The 22,423-nt window shown below is 38.5% G+C and overlaps 1 protein-coding gene across 3 annotated transcripts in view; it reads left to right on the top strand.

The window, feature by feature from the left end:
* The window catches only part of PTPRN2 (protein tyrosine phosphatase receptor type N2), a 634,777-nt gene that overhangs the window by 237,255 nt on the left and 375,099 nt on the right, over positions 1-22,423 (top strand). For all 3 annotated transcript variants that reach the window (XM_085050284.1, XM_085050285.1, XM_085050286.1), the window contains 4 exons: positions 853-1,324; positions 7,601-7,855; positions 9,189-9,229; positions 10,803-11,176. In XM_085050284.1, the coding sequence (XP_084906410.1) occupies positions 853-1,324; positions 7,601-7,855; positions 9,189-9,229; positions 10,803-11,176 (1,142 nt within the window). The remainder of the gene's footprint in view (positions 1-852; positions 1,325-7,600; positions 7,856-9,188; positions 9,230-10,802; positions 11,177-22,423) is intronic.

The raw sequence follows: 22,423 nt of genomic DNA, 5'->3' as shown, positions 1-22,423 counted from the left end.
ATTATTTAGGAGGGTGGAACTGGTTTGTTAAAAAAACCGAAAAGTGCTGCCTTCAGGTTGTGATTGTAGCAAAAATGTCTCTAGGATTAAATTGTAGTAAAAAGAATGTCCATCTGGTGTGTCCATGAAAATATGAAACTGAAAATAGAAAACTGTACTTCAAGCCCACCTTTCCACTTTTTATTCCCCAGCACTTTTTCAGTAAATATGTGGTTTTAGATTGATTGACATGTTTTCCACATTTTTGTTTAATTTGCTGTGTTGTCTTTCCTGAAAATAATAACTTAATTAAAAACAATTTAAAGGTTGTTTATACTTTTTTTTTTTGTATTGTCAGATGATATATTGATTGGAGATTTAATTTAGTGGAAAAGAACGATTTCATTTAAAATATAACAAAGTATTTAATATATGCAAAAATTGCTTGCCATACTTGGTGTTCTTTTAAAAATGGCATTTTTAATTTGACGTGCTAGTTTTTGGTAAGTAATCTGAAAAATAGTTATTCTCTCAAATTAAGGAAAAATCAGAGGGAAAGTGGATTTAATAAATTTTCTTTGACTGAATACGAATAGTGTATGTGTAGTTAACATTGAGTTGTACTACTCTCCCTCTAATCTCTTTCTCTTGCTTTTTGATAATTTGATAGACTGATTTTTTGCACAAAAGTGGTAGTGCCTCTTTGAAGCACATTTAACAGTTTGGGGTTTGCAATCAACATTCTCATTACAGCTTACAATTACAGTTTCCCTGGTTGGTAAAGCACTAAGGGTTATTCCTCAGATCCTGTCACAACCACAACTCCAAAGCAATAACAGCCCCTTCCTTTTCCCCACCTTCTGCTCTCTCTAGAGCTACCTCTACAATGACCCCATGAGGTACTACACGAGGCAAAACCCCAAAGAGAGATCACCTTTGGGCCATACACCCCAATCCCACCAGGAATTCTCTGGGACTGCCCGTGGGAGCAGCCTGAGCCAACGCCAGCCGGACAAGCTCTCCGCGGAGTCGGGAATGGCGCTGGACCAGAAGAGCCTGCTGGCTGCACTGCACTCCTACATCACCCGCGACCTGCCGGCACAGAGCGCCGAGAAAAGCTCTCTCAGCAGGACTAAAGGCTCTCAGGCTTATGCCGAGAGGTTGTACTCCACTCAAGTCAGTCCTTTTGACGGAACTTTTGCCAAGGGGAAAGCAGAGGATTTCAACATGAAGAAGCTGTTCCAGCCAAAGCCTGTGCCTGGCGTGCTGAGGCCAACCCCTGAGATGCTGAGTCAGAAATCTGCTTCCCAGGCTGAGCCAAAGGACCCGCTGAGTGTTGTGGATGGTAAAGTTGATATTTACTTGTTTTTGCTTACCTGAAGTTTCCCTCGTGTTTACTGAGCATTTTTGAGAAGAAGAAAATAAAATTAGACATTTGATATATCTCCTACTATTGGCATATTTATATCTACCATAACACAGTAATAATGTTCACCATTCCAACTACTCTTTCCCTGCAAACATCTACCCACATCCTTCATCCCACCTTCCATATGTGTGCAGAAATATATGGCACTTAGTAAGACACAGCATTTATGTAATTTATTATATTTCCAAAGCATTTTACAAACAACGCATAATTATGAGTATATCTTTGCTATCAAATCTGTTTTTATGCAGTCATCCCACACTATATATATAGATAATGTAGAAGTGCCTGGTTTTGTTCCACATCTCTTTTTTTAACTAGACATTCAAGGACCATGGATAAAATTCAAAGTTAAGCACAGAAATTAACAGTGAGCTAAATTTTGGTGCAGAACACAGAGAAGGGGTGAGTCTGTCAGTTCCATGGATAGGTGGACAAAAAGGTGAGGTTGCACTTAGTTTTGTCTGGACATTCTATAACAAAGAACCAATTTGCTGGATTTTCATCTCTTTTTTTTTGATAATGCTGTTTAACAGTGATTGGATCCCAGTTTCTTTTGCACATGATAGTTTGACAAATATTTCAATGAAGATGGAATGTAATGTGTGAAACACTTTAAGCACTGCTTTGTAAGACGAGTCTTGGGGATCCAGTAGACTTTATAATTCTGATTCATTTTGTTGTTTCTTTAAACTAATCTAACTAGTGATGTTATTCCAGTGGTTCAGAATGCCTGAAAAATGAAAGAATTGATCCCCAGCCATTGTCAAGCAGTTGTATCTGTTACACTGCAGTCACCACTATCCCAATGGATTTTGGTGATGTATAAGAGGGTTCCTTTGAATTGCTCTTGTAGTTATTATCATCCATAAAGTGTAGTGTTCTTTGATTTGTTTTGTTGGTTTTTTCAAAAATCCCCCAAAACCAGAACACACACAAACACACAGAAATGTCAGAGTTGAAGCAGAGGAAAGGTAATGCTTGCAATCTAAAGGATGCTCAGAAGTGAAAGCATTCTTGGTATGGTGCCCAGAGATAATAGATTTCAAGGAATGAACTATAATGCAAAATCAAATCCAGGTGGCACTGTAAGGCTCTTGCACAGGTTAGACAATTTTGTTGCTAGACTCAAAACAAACTAGGCACATGCTGGTTTCATTATCCTCCAGCTGTTCCACTTCACCTTTCCTGGTAGGAGCCAACTGGGAAAAAAATGCTTAACACTTACAGGGAATAACATGTTTCACAATTCATTGGGTTGTACTACTTTGACTTTTCATACATAATATGCCCTGTAGGAACTTCTGCCATTGCACTTGCTTTTAAATGTTGCATAGGCAAGACATTATGAATTTTTTGAGTAGGAAATAATATGGTTTCCTTGGTATTTTTGAGCCACTTAATAAATTCACAAGAAAGCAGTGAGGACAGACCCTCAGCATATTCATTGCTTAAATTGCTGTCCATTGGAATTATGGTGGTTTAGATTCAGATTTCCCAGTCTGACCACATCATCTCTTTCTGCAATCTCTCTTGTGCTTATGGATCCAATCTCTCTTGTGCTTATGGATTATCATAGGCTTGTGGGTTTTTTGCCTTTTCCACTCTGCAAACCCACAGAACTGTAAAAACACTGGAAAAAAGCATGGAGTGCTCAGTTCTCTGATCCATCTGGTAGAGGATTAGACAAAAGCACTGGACTGGGAGAACAATCCAGAAGGTACTGAGCAGATTAGTACTGAGAATTGCTGCAAAACAGTGGCAGGTAAATTCGCTAACAAGGCGCCCTGAGGGAGAAATACAAGAGAAGGAAATGTGGAGTTATTTTTCTATCAGATTTGGAAGCTGCTGCCTCTACAAGTAGCATGATGTGCGTGGGTACTGCCTTTGTAGTCACTGTGCAATACTGGAATTGTTAAGCTCTCCTCTGCACCAGCCGTATTTAGAATTTGGCTCAGTTTGATGTGGTTTGTTCTAGTCTACTGATTTTTTGTGTGTTAAATATTACAGAACATGTCTCTCTGTTCCTTTGAAAAGGTCACAGAATTAGTAATTCAGATGCCTTTAAAAAAAATAGCAAACTTCCATGTTTATGGAACAAAAATATTTTTTTAATATGTCCTCTCTCTTGCAAAGCTGGGATCAGCACTCCATATGGTGGTCAGATGCTGAGGACAGCTGACATGGGGTCAGTTGGGTGATGGGGTTGGAGAAGACAGACCACCCTGTGGAACTTCTAACAAAGTTACTGCTGCCATACCATGTGGCTGCCAGGCTAGCTGGTTTTGGCACTTGTGCCAGCAGAGTATGAGGCATGATGGATATGCTGTACAATAAAAAGCTGTTTTCCCTTGAAAAGGTGCTGTTGTTACCTACTAGGGAATTCTGCTGGTGGAGTTTATATTAAAAATTACATCATCTGGGACATAAAGGCCTTTACTGCCATCATGGTTCCAGGGTAACTGTGAAAGGTACTTTGCATTCATCATTTGGAAAGCTGGAGCTAAGGGAGAAATCTGGTTTGCAGTCCAAGCCCTGGGAAACATGACTGAGCATTGCTGAGTCTACTTAGAAGGGGTCAGTGGGAGAGCAGAAATGCTGTGCACAGGTAAATGCATGTTCGAATACATGTGCTGTTTAAGTGCTGTGCCACTGCAGTATCCATCTGCTTTCTGGTCTTTCTCCAACAATATTTTCTGATTTTAATAAATTCATCATATTATCCAAAGGTGTCTGTAAACAGAAGCAATGATATTTATCTGTTTATCAGCATTATCCAGTAATTTACAAATTATTGCAAACATGGACAAATGCCAAAACAAGGAGTGTAAATATCCATATTTAACATGGACAAGGATTAACATCATATCAGTAGCCTCGTGAAGTTAGCAGGACTCTTTATGTAGACCTGCATGTCACCAGGCTGTTAGAGACACTTTGGTGACTGTCCCTCCTGGGGTACTAAAAACATGGCATTCCTCATACTCACTGGCTTTGGTTCCTGCCTTTGGTCCTTGACTTTTTGAGTCATGTTGTAGTTGTTCAGTGAAAGTAGATATAATGCCAAAGTTTTACTCTTGTCAACGCAGTATTTAGGAGTCTTTTTGATGAGCTCTGCCCAGGTGGCAATGACCAGGGCAGGAATGGCAGCAGTAGAGGAGGAGGAGGCTCCTCTGTATAATATGGAGGTTTTAGTGAAGCACCTGGAGTGAGCCCGTCTGTATTATGGAATAGGGCCTGTGGCCATTTTTTTGGGTGTTACTCCTTTCCCTGTTCCCCCAGTCCCATTTGTTTGAGATTTAACTGCTTTTTTGTTGAATATGGATATTAAAGATGAGTCTGAAGACAGACTGGAGAGATAAGACTTCACTAAGAATATAGGTACAGAGAAAAGTTAGTTTGAAAAAATGGAATGGAAATGACAAAGCCACATTGCCTGCATATTGTTGAGTAGCTCAGTAGTTGGTCTTGACAGCTGGCTGTGAATCAAATGAAATAAACAAAAATCTAGTAGTGTTACATTAATATAACTCTTTTAATTATATATGTCCTGAAATATAATTCTCTTTTAAGATTTGTCTTCAAATGATATTTTATTTGTAAAGTTTTTGTTTTGATTTGGATCTGACATATATTCTTCCTTTTCATTGCTGACTTTATTAGCTCTGCTTCAATAATTTAGCTTTATCTGTGAAGATATTGTCCGATAGAGTTCTTTAAAAGATAAGAACAGAAATGATACCTAAGCAGACACAAGGCTCCTGTGGTAATCCAACAGTACAGGTTTTTTTCTTACAGCTTATTTGTCTGCATTGCTGCTAAGTGTAACATCCTCTCCAAGTGGCCATCAGCCAGGTAGCTCTTCTGCTGCTTGAGAAAGTGTCTTGAGCTCAGGTTGACCAAGTGGATTGAAAAATTTTGTTGCAGTATGGATTAATTTGCTCTTGTAGATTACCTTCCTAAACTAAAGCATTTGATCACTATGTTTTTACTATAGTATTAAATTCATAACAGGGGACTGGTGCAATAAAATAAAAGTTTTCAAAGTTTCCTCTGAAGTGTTGCTAAGCTTCCATCAGACTCCAGTATTAATTTTGCTGCCCCCACCATATCTTGGCCCAGAGAGTTTGGCACAGATTGAGTTTACATCTTTGATTCACATTACTGAACACTTGATTCCCTGTACAAAGCACTCTGCTATTCCAGCATGGTACCAAAATCTTTGTTGGCTGTCACAGTTTGAAGCAATATCACAGATATAACCTGTCTTTTTTTACTGATAGTCACAATTAAGTGTATATAAATGTACGCTTTTTTAAAAGAAAATTTCAAAAGTTCACATTTTACAAGCTTAGCTGAATTTTATAATTAAATTGGTAGAATTTTATAATAGCCTCATGGTAGATTATTGGAAAAATGTTTTCTTTTTACCTGGAAGAGAAAGTACATCAAAGAATAACCTTCCCCATGTCTCAACACCCTCTTTGACTCATAGTAAACCTGTTACTGAAGCTGCTTAAGTTCTTTTGCTTTATATGGACTAATTAGTTAAGGGGAAATGGCATTAGCTTGGTTGGTGACTTATGGGTCAGCTCAGGGGAAGTTAGTCTTTGCTTTGAGATGGTATTGGGAAGCTGATGGTGAGATTCAGGCTGTGACCTCTTCAGTTAAAACTGAGGGGTCCAAAAAATGACAGATGTGTCCAAGGTCTTGGCCTCTTATTCCCAATGAAAAATAATTCCTGATGCTTGTCTTCCTGTAAAATCACAGATGTTCCACTGCCTCTTCTCTGAAGCAGAAGTCTTTTAACTACTTTTTACTTCTTTTCTATCTATCTGCTTCTTCCTTTTTCCTCCTTTGGTGGGGGTGGAAATCCTTATTTTTAGCCCTTCTTATAGCATTGTTTTTCCCTGTTTTCCTCCTTTTTAATTCACTTTTATATGAACCTGAAAGCTGGCAGCATGGTCCCAAAGTCTTGTTCACAGACAATGAGCATGTCCAACTACAGGGAGAGTGTTACTGTTAAGAAAAAAAGATTGTATGTTGCCTTCAAACTGCTAATGTGTAAATTCATACATTCAACAGAGATCTAAAAGCATATTTTTCTCTTCCTACACAATACTAGCTATGTGAAAGAGTTTTCTTGCTTACATACATATGCATATATATATTAAATTTCTTTTCAACATAAATGAGCAGAACAGAGGCATGGTTGGAAATGGTTTTGGTGTGCTACAGTTAGCACTACATTTAGTGTCTCATACTCCAAGGGACATTAGGCTGAGTTTTGCAGAGTTCCACAGAGTGATAGTGAAGTATAGATGCAATATATGCAGTCAGAAAAGTGCCTTCCCTGGGGAGCTGTTGTGCTCCATCTTCTGACTCACCTTTCATATCCATTGTCCTTGAATTTCCTTATGTTCAAAGCTTTTATCACATCAAACTTGTTTTGCTGTTTTGTTTTTTTGTTTTTTCTTCTCCATGTGACTGGTAAAACATTCATAGTTGGCAAAGCAAAACAAGTTGTATTAATTTCTATTTGTATTATCTGTATATCCATCTATATCTATATCTATAAAATATCTATTTTACAAATTATGTATGTTCCAAGAGAAATGAATACAATTTAGAAGGTTTGTCCTTTACATATCGATGTATGTAATGGACATATATTTATATCCACTTCTAACTGAAGAGGAACTTTTTGATTGAAAGACAAAATATCTGACTCTCATTTTTTCCAGAACTCTGTATAGCTACTCATCTTGCAAAAGCAAACCACCAGAGAAAACTGATCTCTAGGAAACAGTAATGCTGTTTGTGATGTTTTGCAGCTAAAAAAAGTTAAGCTACTTTAAGACTTGTTTTCAGTATTTTGAGTCAATTTAGACTAGGAAACAATGTTCTTGTGAAGAAAAAGTGATAATTTCATGCCCTCTCTGTAGGAGAATTTGCTGGGTTGTAATGACATACATCCCCCTGTCCTGGCACAGATTCACCTTGTCACAAACTTTACCATCCATTGAGAATACTGTGTTTTCTGTAAGGAATGCAGCATGAATGTGTGTTTTCCTTTAAAAAGCAGATGCTCTCCATTAAGGGAAAGCCATCTTTTAGGGAAAATCAAAGATACAGGCATGTGTGTTTCATGTATGCAGCTAAATCCTGTGCTTATGTTGTTTTGTGATCCAGAGACACTGATTAAAAATGTACTGAAGGACCTAGAGAAACACCAAGTGAATGTGGAGAATCTCAGCTCAACAGAACTGGATGAGATTGCTGATACAATTGCCACTGCAATTCAAAGTGTTGACATCCAGGAGGAAACAGAAAAAAATGCTGGACAAAATAAAGAAGACAGAATAGAAGCACAAATGAAGAAAGGAGATGCTCAAGGAAGGGCAGAAATTCAGACTGGATTAGTGGAGAACAGTGTTGATATACCAGGTATTAATTTTAGAAGTACAGCAAAAGACAGCTACCCTAATTTCCCTCTATTGCTTTGCATTAGTGCTAGACTTTTAAAAATCAGTTTTAAAGGAGATGAGAGGGAAAGCTTCTGTATTTTCCAAAGGGCTGCAGAATTTTAGATTGTTGTTTTCCTTTTATAGCAGGTTCTTTATTTACAAAAAAAAAAAAATCTGTTTGTGAACACTTGGTTTTAAAGCTTCACAAACAAGATAAACCTACACACCCAACTGAAATACAAATTGCTTTATGCTGTGGGGTCTAATTTCCTATTCTTGAAAATGAGATGTTTAAGGAAAAAGATAATGGAAATTATTATATTACAATATATATTCCAAAATTTGTGGAGGAGAAGGTATATTCTATAGATAATCATTCTTTAACATGCCCCAATTACTTGCAGAAGAAAATCTGTGGCAAGTACAGGTACAAACCCACTCCTTCCCTTTCCTGCTTAGGGAATAAGAGTTATTATGGTTATTTGTTTCTGTCTGCACACATATTTTCCTGGTGATGCAGATTCAGAAGCCACAATAATTGTCATTAATGAGTGGATACCACAGTAGAACATAAGTTACTGCTCATACATTTTCTATTTTAGGAATGTTACAATACTAGTACACCAGAAATGTATGCTGTAAGTCATAAAAAATTATTTTAACTGTCTGTTTTGATGGTGATTTACTGAAATCCTCACTTGTTAAGGATATTTTGGTTATTCTAATTGCTGGATTTTGCTGTAGGTTAAAAGGAGTAAATTTGAGGATTTGTCTTGAATCATGCTGAGAAGGATGAATACTCAGTTCATAAAACAAAAAGCCAGAGTTATTTTCCTGAGGTTAAGGATGTGACTGAATATTATCACTGTCGTTAAACTGTAACATTCTGGTGAATTATGTCTATTGAAATATGTCATTTTCTTCCACCCAAATAGATATGAAGGATGTATATGTTTCCTTTTCCTTTACTGTAAATGTCCATTCAGAAAGCTAAAGCTATTTTATTGTGGTTTTTTCCTTAGATATTGGTAAACAGATATGATGATTTGACACTTAATTAGCAAAATAACACTATTACATTGGCTCTTGAAGTACTCTGTCTATTGATCTTGCATTAATTTGCTATCGAAGTGGGGTTAGAATAGCAATAACAAATTATACAGTGCTCCTTACTCTGCCCTTTCAGCTTTGATGTCTCAATGTTTGAATCACATAAAAAGGCCACTGCTAAAGAGCAGCCTATGAGAAGTCTTTGTTTTGTATATGATGTTTGCCCTTCATAACTTTATATTTGTGCTTTTCCTATCCTGCAGACAATGGAGTGCATGAAGCCAGTGAGAGGACTGATAAAGAGGTAGAGTATCAGTGTTTTAACAAAACAAGTGCTCCATCTCAGAATATCAGGTTTCTGTGCAGTGAAAATCAAACTCACACTTCTGAAATATAAGACCTGTTCTGTGTTTTGTGTGGCTATGATTCAATACTACAGATAGGCAAGTTGTTGTTGATGCATTGCAATAATAAATGAGCAGTTATTTAAATCTTAGCCAAAATGAGTTTTGATGTTCAAAAAAGCAAAATCAAGTCCTTTTTTCCCTTTTTCTTTAATTTGCAAATAGACAGAATTCGTAATAGATTTGCAAAGTTCAGACAAATTCAGGGTTTTCCTCAAATCAGTAAATGTTGAGTATTGAGGTGTTTTTGAAAGCTCTTTTTTCTCCTGTCCTTTGGCTTTTAATTCTGAGGGACAAGAATCCATGCTCAGTTGATCTCACTGGTTTTCAGAAGTGAGTGAGTAAACATACTCCCTCTGAAGGCATATGTGGGACAGGGGGTAGCTGTGTTCCAAAATTCCCTCTCCTTTCATGAGATCTGCTGTTCAGTTTTATACATTACCATTAATTCATTGAATATCAGGGGTATTTCAAAAGCTCTAGGCATTACATCTTGTACTCTAGCTAGTAGCATCAAAATTAGCATTTAAATCCAGATTACTTTTACAATATTCCTCATGAGCGTTGAATCATATCCTATTGACTGCTGTCCAATATTTAGCCTTTTTTGAGGTATATTCATATTTTTCTCGATTTCATGGAGCAGAAAAAAATGTCAAAGGAATATTTAAAAAAATATTTTCAGCGAAGTGTGAAACTTCTATTATATACTCTATCAAAAGCTAATCTGCAAGGCTCATAAATGGGCAAATCCTCTTGTGGTCACAGTAAAATCTCTTCAGCTCTTGTACCAAGCAAGGAAAACACACACAAGGACAATGTCACAGGAGCTTTAAACACCCACATGAAAATCTTCAAGCAATGAAGTGCTGTGTACACAATAGACTTACAGAGGATCCCATGTATAGATTTCTTAGTGGCAGTTTGAATAGGTGATGTTTGAATGGAATTTATTGTGACACAGAGCACAAAGTGCCCATTAGCCATCATTTCCTCCCAAGTGCTTGGCTGCAATAATGTTATGTAATGAAAGTAGCGAATTAATTTTTCCAGGCACCTGTTTGGGCTTTGGCTCATTTGCTTATTGTTTTGATTTATTAGACAGATTTTTGGTTTTCCATTTTCATATGTTTAGCTTGTTGGATCACTCACATACAATTTGCCACCATTTCTAGAGATGAAGAAGGGAAGTAGAATTGGTCATATAATATCTGTTCTCCTTCCTGTGTTATAACTTGTGTGACCCAAAATGTGTGAACGTTTTCAGGCCCAACTTAGGCATATTGATGGATATTTCTATTCTTTCTCCTTTTCATTATATTATCTCCTATAGAAATTAAGGAAATAACCAGGCAACAGTTGCATGAGTAGACTCTATCATATCAATAAGAGTTGGAAAAATTAAATCTAGGTTTGGTTGAGTATATCCTTCCTGTGTTTAGTTTTAAAAATAATATTATTCTTTTAATACAGGAGAACACTGCAAAACTAATTAGATTCTTGAATGAGAATGCATTACCTGAAAATATGCACAAAGACCTTATTTCTGAAGAATCTACAAAGACAGAAACCAAGAAATCTGAAGCAACTGACTCTTCTTCCTCAGAAGAAGCAAATGCTGGTGTGGAAAATGTAAAAAGTGAGACTTTCTCCAGAGAGTTGACAACTGCAAAGAACAGTGAATTTGACTCCAAAGACCCAAGCCAGACTCAGTACTGGATTAAGAATACTTTAATGCAGGATGGAAACTCCTATGAAAAGCCTCAGAAAAACACAGGGCAAGGCTTACAACTTGAAGTGAAGTCTTCTGAGGAGAATGAATATGGCTATATTGTGACAGTGAAAGAGTAAGTACAGCAGCCAATTTGAATGGCATTTCTAACTGGGGAAAAGATAAAGTCATTGCACCTAATGAAATATGAATGTACAAGAGGAAAATGCCACAAGCCTGATTTTTAATACATCTGAAACTGTTTGGAACCTGTTCAGTACTTTGATGAAAATCCAAGCAAACAGTTCCATTTTCTTACAGTTGCCTTTCCTCCCTTGCGGAAGACATTAAATTTGTAGGTCTTTTGCTTAGACCTCTCTCTATCTTCTCATGTTCTAGTGACCTTCCAATATGTCAGTAAGTGTGCTTATGGTTAGGATGCAAGCTTTAAATATTTGACTTGAAAGTAGTCTAAATATCAATGCCTGAGTCATTCTTTCAAAAAAAACGACACACAATAATAACGCACAGTGTTTTCTCTGTGGTTTCATTTTGATCTGGAAATAACACATATAGGAATCCAAACATCACATATGCAGCTAGTTTAGAAAGAAAGACCTAATGATTTCAGGCCATGCCACTAATGAATTTGACATTTAATACTGTACTTTCAAAAAGGCAACTTGAGCCCCCTAATGATATACAGTTCATTACAGGAACATTTGGGATTTCAGAATCATGTAAGCACTTTTACATCCTTTTCCCCTCTGTAGAACAATCTTATATTTGATTAGCACTCCTGACTTCTCTTCTGTGAGAAATTGTGAATTTCTAGGATAAGCTTAGAAATCACTGCCCAGCATCATAGAGAAGCTGAGACAGAAACTTCTTTAGCATGTGTTGATTCTTTTGATTGTCTTAAACTTATTAATGGGTTTGAAGGCAGTAAGATTGTGGAGGTTTTTTTTTTTTAACATCCTATGTTGCATTGAAGTGCATGGGGCTGCATATTAGAAACAGACCAGAAATTGATGGAATACCCTTAACTGCGTCTCTTCATTCCTGCCTAGGAGTGCTTTGTGAAGCAGTAGAAGATAGTTTTTCCCCAGCTCAGCACTACTTCCCTGCTTCCCCCAGCTCTTTTAACTCACATCAATCTGAAGACTCCTTTGTTCCCAAAAGTATCATAATGACACCATCTCCTTTGACTGTCCAGACTAATTTGGCTCATAAATGCTGTAAAGCTTAGAAGTGTCAGAGCTCTGCGAAATGGGAGACATTCTGAATTTCAGTGTTCACAACCTGGAGATCCTTCCCTGCATTATCTTACCTGGTTTTCTTCCCAACTACCCTCCCACTGATGGGTTCTCCCTGAATTATTTCTTTTGATATTATTCAATGAAATTTGATGAAGAAGGTAATTTGTCCACAGATTCCTGTTTCTCGTGGAGCTCATATACACAAATATAATTTAGCATAATTTGTTTAGCTTCTGTACCATTTTTAATACCAGAAAGACAAAAAGTACTTTTCTTATACACTGGATTATTACAACTTTAGTGACTTGTGGCCAAGATGCTTTTAGATAGCTAAAGAAGTTCCATCCTTTACTGGATGTGGATGGAAACATGGGGCAAAGGATAAGGAAAAGGCTGAGGTACTACATGCATTCTTTGCATTTAATAGTAAGACCTGTTGTTCTCCAGGTTCCCAGCCCCCTGTGCTGGAAGACAGGAGTGGGGAGCAGAATGAAGCCCCCTAAATCCAAGAGGAAACCTTCCAGTCAGCAAACCTTCCACATCTCTTAGGCACACATAATCCTCTGTGGCTGGAATGGATCTACCCAGGGGCTCCAAGGCAGCTGGCAGAAGTGCTCACAGAGCCACTTCACATCATTTACCAGCAGTCCTGGCTAACCAGGGAAATCCCTAGGGACTGGAGGTTGGCAAATGTAACCCCATCCACTAGAAGGGTTGAAAGAGGATCTGGGGAACTCCAGGCCATTCAGCCTCATCTCAGTACCTGGGAGGGTCATGGAGCTGATCATCTTTAGTGCCAACATACAGCATGTACAGGACAATCAGGGGACCAGGCCCAGCCAACATGGGTTTGTGAAAGGCAGGTCCTGCTGAGAAACCTGATCTCCTTCTGTGACAGTGTGAGCCACCTAATGGGTGAGGGGAAGGCTGGATATGTCTATACAGACTTCAGTAAAGCCTTTGGCACCATTTCCCAAAGTGTTCTCCTGCAGTCTGTTCACTCATGGCTTGGACAGGGGCACTGCTTACTGGGTAAAAACTGGCTGGGTGTTTGGGCCCAGAGGTTGGTGGGGCATGGAGTTATACCCAGCTGCTGTCTGGTCACAAGTGTGTGCCACAGGGCTCAGTGCTGGGGCCAGCTCTGCTTAATATCTTTATTGATAATCTGGATGAGGGGATTGAGTGTGACCTCAGTCATTTCTCAACTGGAAGCCAGGTTAGAAGGGAATGTTGGTCTGCTGGAGGGCAGGAAGGCTCTGCAGGGGGAAAAACCCAAACTTGCACCAGGGGATGTTCAAATTGCGCGTCAGGAAAAACTTCATGGAAAGGGTTGCCAAGCTTTGAAACAGGCTGCCCTGGGAAGTCACCATCCCTGGAAGTATTCCAAAGGTGTGTACCTGTGTCACAATTTAGTGGTGGACTCAGCAGTGCTGGTTAATGGTCAGACTCAATGATCTTTGAAATCTTTTCCAACCCAAATAATTCTGTGCTTCTACTTGGTGCTATAGCTGACATGTCAGGGGAGAGCAGCTCCCTGTTAGCTCCTGAGGTTTTGCAAGAATGATCCAAGGAGATATTAACACTGCTGCAGTGAACTCCATGAAATGCTAAGATGCCAGCATTTAATTGTGCTACAAATCAAAGATAAACATTTCCATCCAATACTTGAAGGAAAGATTTGTGATACTTTAAAGACTTGTCAAAATGGCAGTCTGATTGTCAATGGCAAGAACAATAGGTCACTCCTGCTGTGTTTGTCAAGTGACCTTTCAGATGGTTGCAGCACTGCAATCCATACCAATCCATATTATCCATCAGTGCTAAGCTTTGGAATGAATTGACAGTTTCAGTGTAGAAAATTGTCCAGCAAATCCTCCACTGTGCTGCTTCAGCACTTTATTATTCTGAAAAACCAATCAAATTGGTGATTTATTTTGTTTACTCTCTTCTCTTTAGAAAAAAAATTGCTGTTCTTCCACTGGAGTATTTGTGTAAGATTTTTTTCTTTCTCAGTGTAGTTGCTTTGAACTGTTTTATTAATTTTAACTCTGAAATTCTAAAGCAATTTTATTTTTAAAAAGTAATCTACGGGATGTTATTTTCATTTGTATTCCACTTTTGCGATAGTTAAAAAATAGCTCTCCGTTAGAGTTTGGATACATCAGTGTGAGCTCTCAAATCAGAGAAGTTTTGCCTTTAGACTCTTTCTATTTTCTGAAATTCTAGTCCTTCAAATTTGAGAAAGTTTTTTTTGTGTTTAAAAGCATGCCAATGCTCCTATTTTTTTGGCAGTATTTGCTCTAAAATGAAGGCCTAGATCCCACAATCAAAACATTTACACAGTGTTTAGTCTCCTGAGTGTCTCATGAGGAAACCCAAAGCCTGACTTTCCAGAACATGTAGTTCTTACCACCTCCAGTAAATCTAAATGTAAGCTGCTGCATGCTCAGCAGTTTAAATAGCCAAGCTGGCGTGCAATTTCTCAAATATAAGATTGAGTAGCTAGACTTAAATGCTTTAAGAAAAATCCTAGTTTGAAAGTTCATCTCTCTTCACTGCTTATCACAGTCTTTCAAGCTTCAAAATCAAGCCATGCTTGTCTGAAGCCATGCTTGGACACCTAATGCAGAGCAAGCTGTCCTGTTGTGTGATTTATGGGAAAGCTTCTGCTAGACGTTTTTCATATAAAGATTAGATCATAGACAGCTCATGGCAGCTCTCTTAGCTTGTGAGCCAACTTCTGGCATTGCTGTATTAGACATTTCCCAGATAGTTCATGTTTTGTCATATGGTAGCTCTCAAGTCCAGACTGTCTGTGTAAAAGTGTCTAGGCTGTAAATGTGTTCACAACATGCTAACCAAGCTGGATCCTACATGAAAGTCTCTGCATTGCACTGGAGGTAGCTGGTGTTCTGCTCAGGTGCTGGGAAAAAATGGATCTTGTGTTCATAGTGTAAAATTGCTGTGGAATATGATTAGTCTGACCCATTTAACGTGCTGAAGGGTTGGGTTAATTGCAAAAGCTTGATATTATTTCTCCACCTTTACAAATGTGATAAATGATACTGCTTTGCATATAATGATTACTTTCCTCAGGATGGCACTCAGGTTAGGACCCTGAAGCTGGGTTGTACAGAAGTCTTGGTTTATTCCTCAAGTTTTCTGTTTTCCTAGGCAGGTCATTAAAGAATTGTATTTTTATGATCTTCATTATTTTTTCCCCTACCAGGTGGAAACATTTTAATTGCATTTAAAAATTAAATTTAAAATAAATAGGAAAAATGAATCATAATATCTACAGCAATGGAACAGGGCTGATCTGTTTTATTGTTCTTAGTTACTAGAAGATCTTGATGTTTCTTGGAAGCTGAGCTTTTATATTCCATGAGGCTTTTCAGCTCTTTTTAGAAAATAATAACAGAATTTTCTTGTCTTTTAATATGTATATTCAAAAAGAAACACTGATTTGACTTTCTCTGTATGTCTCACTGTCCTTTTTGAAATCCTTATTCTACCTACAAGTGCACTTTATCAAGGGAAAGAGATTTGTGCATATTCTTCACTTAATATCTACAACTAGTTTTGAAAACGAAAAGAAATTATAAACAAACATAAACCAGAAAATCTGTTGCTATTGAAGTCTGCAAAAACCACCAAAGGACAGCATTGCTGACATTAAAAAAAAAGTTAAATGTTGAATTTTTCTCTCTCCGTTTTTCACTTCTCTTGTATAAATAAGTTCCATAAATGTCCATCACTGATTTCAAAGCCAAAGGTTTTGCTTCTGACAACGTAACTTGACCCCCTATCTGAGTAACACACATGGGAAATCCTTTCCTGTGAAATTATCCAGTAGACACTATTTGGTCTTTGTGCCTCAGCACCAGAACTTGTAGAGAGACATAATTCTAGAATTTTCTGTTGCCAGCTCTTCACACATAATTATTCATGATCCCTAGTGTTTTCCAGACATAAAATACTCTTTCCATCTATAATTCTCCAGTTTTCTTGTGATACTTAGAAAGTGACAGAGATCATATCCCCCATATTACTGCCTCACTGCCTCAATTTTGATATTATATATTCCCATGGGAAAGTGATACTTCATGCTTCCTATTCATCCCCAAGAAAATAACAGAAAAGCAGCAGTTAATGTGGCTTTGTCACAGAGAGCAATAAATACTGACTTTTTTTGATGCAAGTGTTCAGCTTTGTATATTTTTATTATCTGTTATATGTGCAGAGTTAATATGATAATCTGTTCTACTTCAGTTGCCCTTAGCTTTTGTGCTTTCAAAATCTGTTGAAATATATTGTGACAGAACATGATTCTCACCTGCTGATGTAGATCACTTTAGAAGAGAAGAGTCCTTCCCAGTGTCCATCTTTCCCTCCTCAAATGGCTTTGCTTTCCCAGATATTATCCTCTTCCTTCTTTTGGGACCAGATCTGCATCTTTGATCAGGTCCAGGTCACTCTGCTGACTCCAGGCTGTAGAGCTGCACATTCCATATGCCCAAAGTGAGGATGGGGCTGGGGGCTGTGATTTGTTTTTATAAACAGTGGGAGTCGTTAAAACCCTGAGATGTTGCAATATCTCACAGTACCATATGGTCAGTTCTTCTAGGATATCACAGTGCTTTTTGGGTAATTACCATTCAGGTCATTATGAAACAGTAATGAATTTTAAACTTTTGAAATGAGAACAAGAAAGCCAAAGATCAGGATTCCTGGGAGTGCAGCATACTGAATCATAATGCAGTCTATTATCTGACAGTAATTTTTCATCGATGCTCTTCTGCCCAATCCTGAAAAGCTTAGATATAAAAAAATGCCATAATTTCATTTTCATGCCTGTTTTTTTCTTTTAATTTCTTAGCTCACATGTGTACAAAATATAAATGCTTGACCACTAAAAATTAGAATGAAGTCATTTTGTAAGTAGAAAATCAGTGAGGTCTCATTCAGTACACTCTGAATAAATTTGAACAGGGCTTCTCTGGGCAACCTGTGCCAGTGTCTCAGCACCCTAACTGTAAAGAATTTTCTCCTAACATCTAATTTAAACCTACTCTCTTTCAGTTTGAAGCCATTCCCACTTGTCCTGTCACTGCAGTTCCTGATGGGAAACCCCTTTCTGAGTTCCCTGTAGACCCCTTCAGACTCTGGAAGGCTGCTTTGAGGTATCCACACAATCTTCTCCAGGCTGAACAATCCCAACTGCCTCAGCCTGTCTTCATAGGGGAGGTCTTTATCAACTATTATTTCTGTTTCTTCAACTCCCTCCTTTAAACACTATATTGTTGGGTATTCTTTGTCAGTTTGCATCATAAATTGGTCTGGGCTTTATACTGCCTTAAAGGAAGGTGGAAGATATGAAAGAATTGAAAGAATGAAAAGTCAGAAGTGCATTCAAATGTGTATCATCATTTGTCCTGAATACAATTTATTAATTACTTCTATGAAGAAGTAATTTGATATGAAAGAACAGGTTTGTGTTTTCAGGGCTTTTTTGCATCAAAGATTCAGGGTGCATGACAAGAGAACTCTGTAGCTGCTTCCAGCATTCAGCTTAAAACACATTAGGGAGTACTTTGGTGGGGTCCATTTCAGCCTCAGAAGGGAGGGCAACACAATCATGGCACAGATTATTGCCATTATTTCTGTGCTTCTGCAGGCGACAAAGCATCTGTATGAATTTGTTACTATTAACACAGCTGGAGGTACTGGATGTTTGAAGTAATGCAAGTAAAGGCTGGCACAGTGTCACTCTCTGATTATAACTCCAGAGAGTTGATCCTTCTCAACTTCTCTCTCACTCTCCTCTTTCCAGGATGCTGTTATCTCCTCTGACCTTCATAGCCTGGCCACTGCCATTGATTTTTAGCAAGTGTCATTTGTGTTACAAATTGCTCTGGACTTGAATCTCTCTGCATTAAGAGGTTTAAATTCACACTTACTGGTGGTGGGAAAAGAGGGAAAAATTACGGAAAGTGGGAATTTGCTGAGCTGTCAAAACAGAAGTAAGCTTAAAAAGGTTTTATGGCTAATAAAGCCTTTGAGGAAACAAGCATGGAAAAATGAAAGTGCAGCCCAATGCAATAAAATTGCAGTGTCCTTAAAATGATTATGATAACAGTGCTGTGAAGTCAGGCAGCTCTCAAACAATCCGGTGAATGGCTCTGTGCTCGAAAATTATTTGGCTGCTTTCATGAATTCTGGATAAATGTGAACCATTTACAAAATTAATGATTATTTAACTTAATTGAAGACACAGGCCATGTTCAAACCAAAATAAATCCATGAAATACATTCCTTCTCAAAGTGTATACTGAAGATGTGAGCTTCAAGATGTATGAAGCTACACTGAAGAAAGGACAAAAGACTCAAACTCAGGCAGACAAGGCAGGCTGGTCTAACACCATGGACTTGAAGGATCAGTGCCCAGGACTTTCATTATAGATTATCAGATGAGTTACTCTCAGGGCACTTCCAGAGAAGAGAAATAAATAGGGAAATTGTATTATTTTTTTAGGTTTGATAATTTTTTTTTTTGGCTTGGTAAGCTCAGAAAGAATTTAATGGCAACACTATAAATTCCTCTGGTATTAAAAATGTTTCCAGTGGCCCTTGCCATAGCACTTACCTCCTCTTCGACCTCTAAAGTCTCAGTTTCTTCTCCATAGTATGGATAATATACATTGTTCTTGTGATAACTGAGACTTCCTTTGTGTCTGGAAAAAGAGGAGTTGGAGAATGCTGCATTCAGTAGCCTTATTTTGGTGTTTGCCAACCTGATGAGAATGGCAGAGTAATGTCACAGTGCTGCTGTGTCTCCTCTGACAGGCTGTGTGCCACCTGAGGTGGCAGAAGCACTCACTCCATCCATGGGGCAGGGGGAGATGACAACTTCTCCATTTATTCCCTCCTCAGGCACATCAGACATCTTTCCTTTGGATTGTGGGCCATGTGGCTCAGATGTTGGCAGTAGTGGCTACATGAGCCAGGCTTGGTGAATGACATTTATCATCACCACATCAGAGAACAGTGGTATTGGTGTGCTAAAAAGTGCCATGAAGCCAATTTCCAGGAGACAGGAGTCAGTGGGAAGGGGGAGTGAAGATCTCTGGTGGAACCTTGGAAAAGCTGTATCTGTTTATTGCAGTAGCATCAGCAGCTCTCCCTTAGCTCAGTTACTACTGAAATTTGCACACAAAGAACTTCACATCGATCTCATGCATCACTAGCTGAGTTTTCCATTATGCTGCTTGTTGAAATATTAACTAATCTAAGCAGAAAAAAAAAATAGAGTAATCCAAAAGAATTAAACTGTTTCCTTAAAATAAAGGTTTTCCTAGTGTTGTTTACAGCTTCTCTGAGATGGACAAGTGCTGTGATCACTCACTCTGAGACTGCATCAAGGATAAACTACTACTTTAAGCTACACATTTTAAGTCCTGTCTGTTGATATCCGAGGGCCACTGAGCCTGGGCCTCCAGGAGGCAGTGCCAGGGACCCTCTCTTCTCCTTTGTGGCAGCAGCACACATGGAAGACCCTCAGGTCTGCAGCACCTTCTGTGGAGATACATCCCACTCTCCTGGGAGAAAAGCTGCTGTCGCAGCAAAACCACAAGTTGTACCTACCCTTCAAATCAACAGGAGATAAATGGGATGCTCTTCATACTGACTTTAAGGAGAGTGAGTCACAGAGCAAGGGGCAGGGTGTCACTGAGGATTAAGAGCTGGTTATGAGATAGGAGGGAAAGATTTGTCATGAACTGCTGCTCCTCAGCGTGTAGAGAGATTAGTGGTACCCCATCGGCAAATTGTCTCTGTTAGGAAGAACTATGGAGGATTTAGAAAAATTCCAGATGGATTTAAATACATTGAGGGATTAAGGAGTACAATGGTAGATGAAATTCAGATGGAATAAGTGTGACAGAATAATAGACATTAACAAAAATAGTACTTTTTGGGGGAAAAAAAAAGAGAAAAGGTATTCTTTAAACTCCTCATAGTCTTTGCTCTCAGGCTGGGGAAAATTTGAGGAAAAGATTTGCTATATCTATATACAGGAATCCTGCCCTTGGTATGGTGGCACATATTTTCAGGCTTGAAAATTTAAAAGAAAGCATGCAAATCCTGAAGGCAGCAGCCTGTTTCCCAACCATACATTTTTAAAACACAAACTAGTGTAATACATATCACTCAGGTTGAGTTCAAATGGAGATTTTTTTTTAAAAGAGAGATTTTTCTAAGTGTTAAGCATATACATAATCACATGAACTAATTGTTTGTAGAATTATACCACAGTCTTATTTATTTTCAGAAGGAATGCTCCTGCTGCAGGGTATAAGGCAAGAGGAACTCACTTCTGATGTCTGTCTGTCCTTGGCCTACAGTGCACATGTGGCACATGGAAAGTGCTTGGCTGATATTATTATTAAACACAAGGGTCATGTGTTTCATGAGGTTCGTGTAAGGATAACATGGCACCATTCCTGACCTCTGGAGTTAGAGAATGAATCAGTTAAACTGTTTTTTCATCTATAATATTCTCATTTATTTGGTTCTGGTGTTCCTAGTACTCCTGGGATAAAACATGTGTGTTTTGCTACTTTTTGTCTGTGCTGTGGGCAAGTGCCTGAATAATGGGGATTTCATAGACACCCCTTCACTTTTTACGTTTTCCCTCAGGGAATTGAGGAAATACTGTTTTTTGAGTACTCTTACCAAATAACTCTTTTAATGTGTTTTCATCTTCCTTTCTTGATTATTAGTGGTGTAAACACAACAGTGCCTGAGCCAAAAAAAAAAAAAAAAAGAAAGAAAATTAAAGAACTAATGTTTTTTGTTTGTCAAAGCATTGTATTTCCCAGGATAGATGGATCCTTAGGTGGTCCTTACAGAGGCAGATCCTAGCTGGCCACTTCTCTTGCCCTCCTTCAGGATTTTTCCAGAATTATCTTGGACATTATTTCTTAGCACTTATCTTTGGGCCATCCTATATTTGGTGCTAGTTCTAGAAAATCAGGCAGTAGCATGTCCAAAGTGGTCTAACATAACCTCCAGTCTAGTGCAGGTGGCTGCTGCTGTGAACTGGCTCAGGGTTTGGGGTTAGTCAGTACTGCTGGCAATGTGCTTCCTTCAGCATTGCTCTTCTCACTCCTTGATCCCAGCTGCAGGAACTGGAAATTGCTTTCCTGCTCTTTATCCTTTTCTCCTGACTGCGTTCAGCAGGCCAAGCCACCCCTTGCCCATGGAGAGGCAGTGCCCAAATCCTGGCATTCCAGCTCCTCCGCTTCTCCTTGCCAAGCAGTGCACTGAGAGAGGAGATAGGATGGGAAAGAAATCAAGCCTGACCCTGGCCCATGAAGGTTAAAAATGCTGAAGCTGCCCTCACCTGTTCCAACAGTCCCCCTCTGCTGGATTTAATATTTTGTATTCACTAGAGCAAGTAATAAGCAAATAGACAGTTCCTAGCACATCTGTAAGTCATTTTGCAGAAGCTCTGAAATACCTGCACACACCTCAGTCTTGTCACTCAGCCTGAGCCCCGTGACAGACATAGCTGCTCTTTTCCAGGCATGGAGGGAGGATGGCAGCTTGGCTGGAGCTGGCCAGGCTGCTCCTCCCAGCTTCCCACCAGCAGGGATTTTGCCTGCACCAGTCAATGTCCATACTGCTGCCAAATGGTGTTAGCAGCCAGAGAAAACTAGTCCTCAGCATTATTAATCCTAAAGACAGACTCCTTATTTGACTCTCTAAGGCATTCCATATGGTATTCCAGACTCATATTTCTGAACTTTGATTTTTCTTTTTTTAGGTTTAGCTTTTTATCTTCAGTACTAAGGAGACTGGTGCATATTAAGAAAGTGATACTGTTATAGACTGTTGCTCTGTCAGTGACAGGAAGCTGATTTGATGTCAATCAAAACAAAGATATTACTGACAAATGGCCAGGTGGAACTTCCTTAAATAATTATTTTAAACTATGGAATTCATCTTTCTTAAAATTCAGTGTTTAAAGAGACTAGAGGGAAAAAAATGAATCTCAGTTCTCAGATCTGTACTAAAAAAAAAATCTTCAGTGTGAAAGAGGTTCCTATTTGTGTCCACTAAGA

Source organism: Lichenostomus cassidix, chromosome 2 (assembly GCF_008360975.1).
Source record: "Lichenostomus cassidix isolate B80296 chromosome 2, HeHo_3.0, whole genome shotgun sequence".
Taxonomy (NCBI): domain Eukaryota; kingdom Metazoa; phylum Chordata; class Aves; order Passeriformes; family Meliphagidae; genus Lichenostomus; species Lichenostomus cassidix.
The sequence above is the reverse complement of the archived record's forward strand: the minus strand, read 5'-3'. Positions and strand labels throughout refer to the sequence as shown.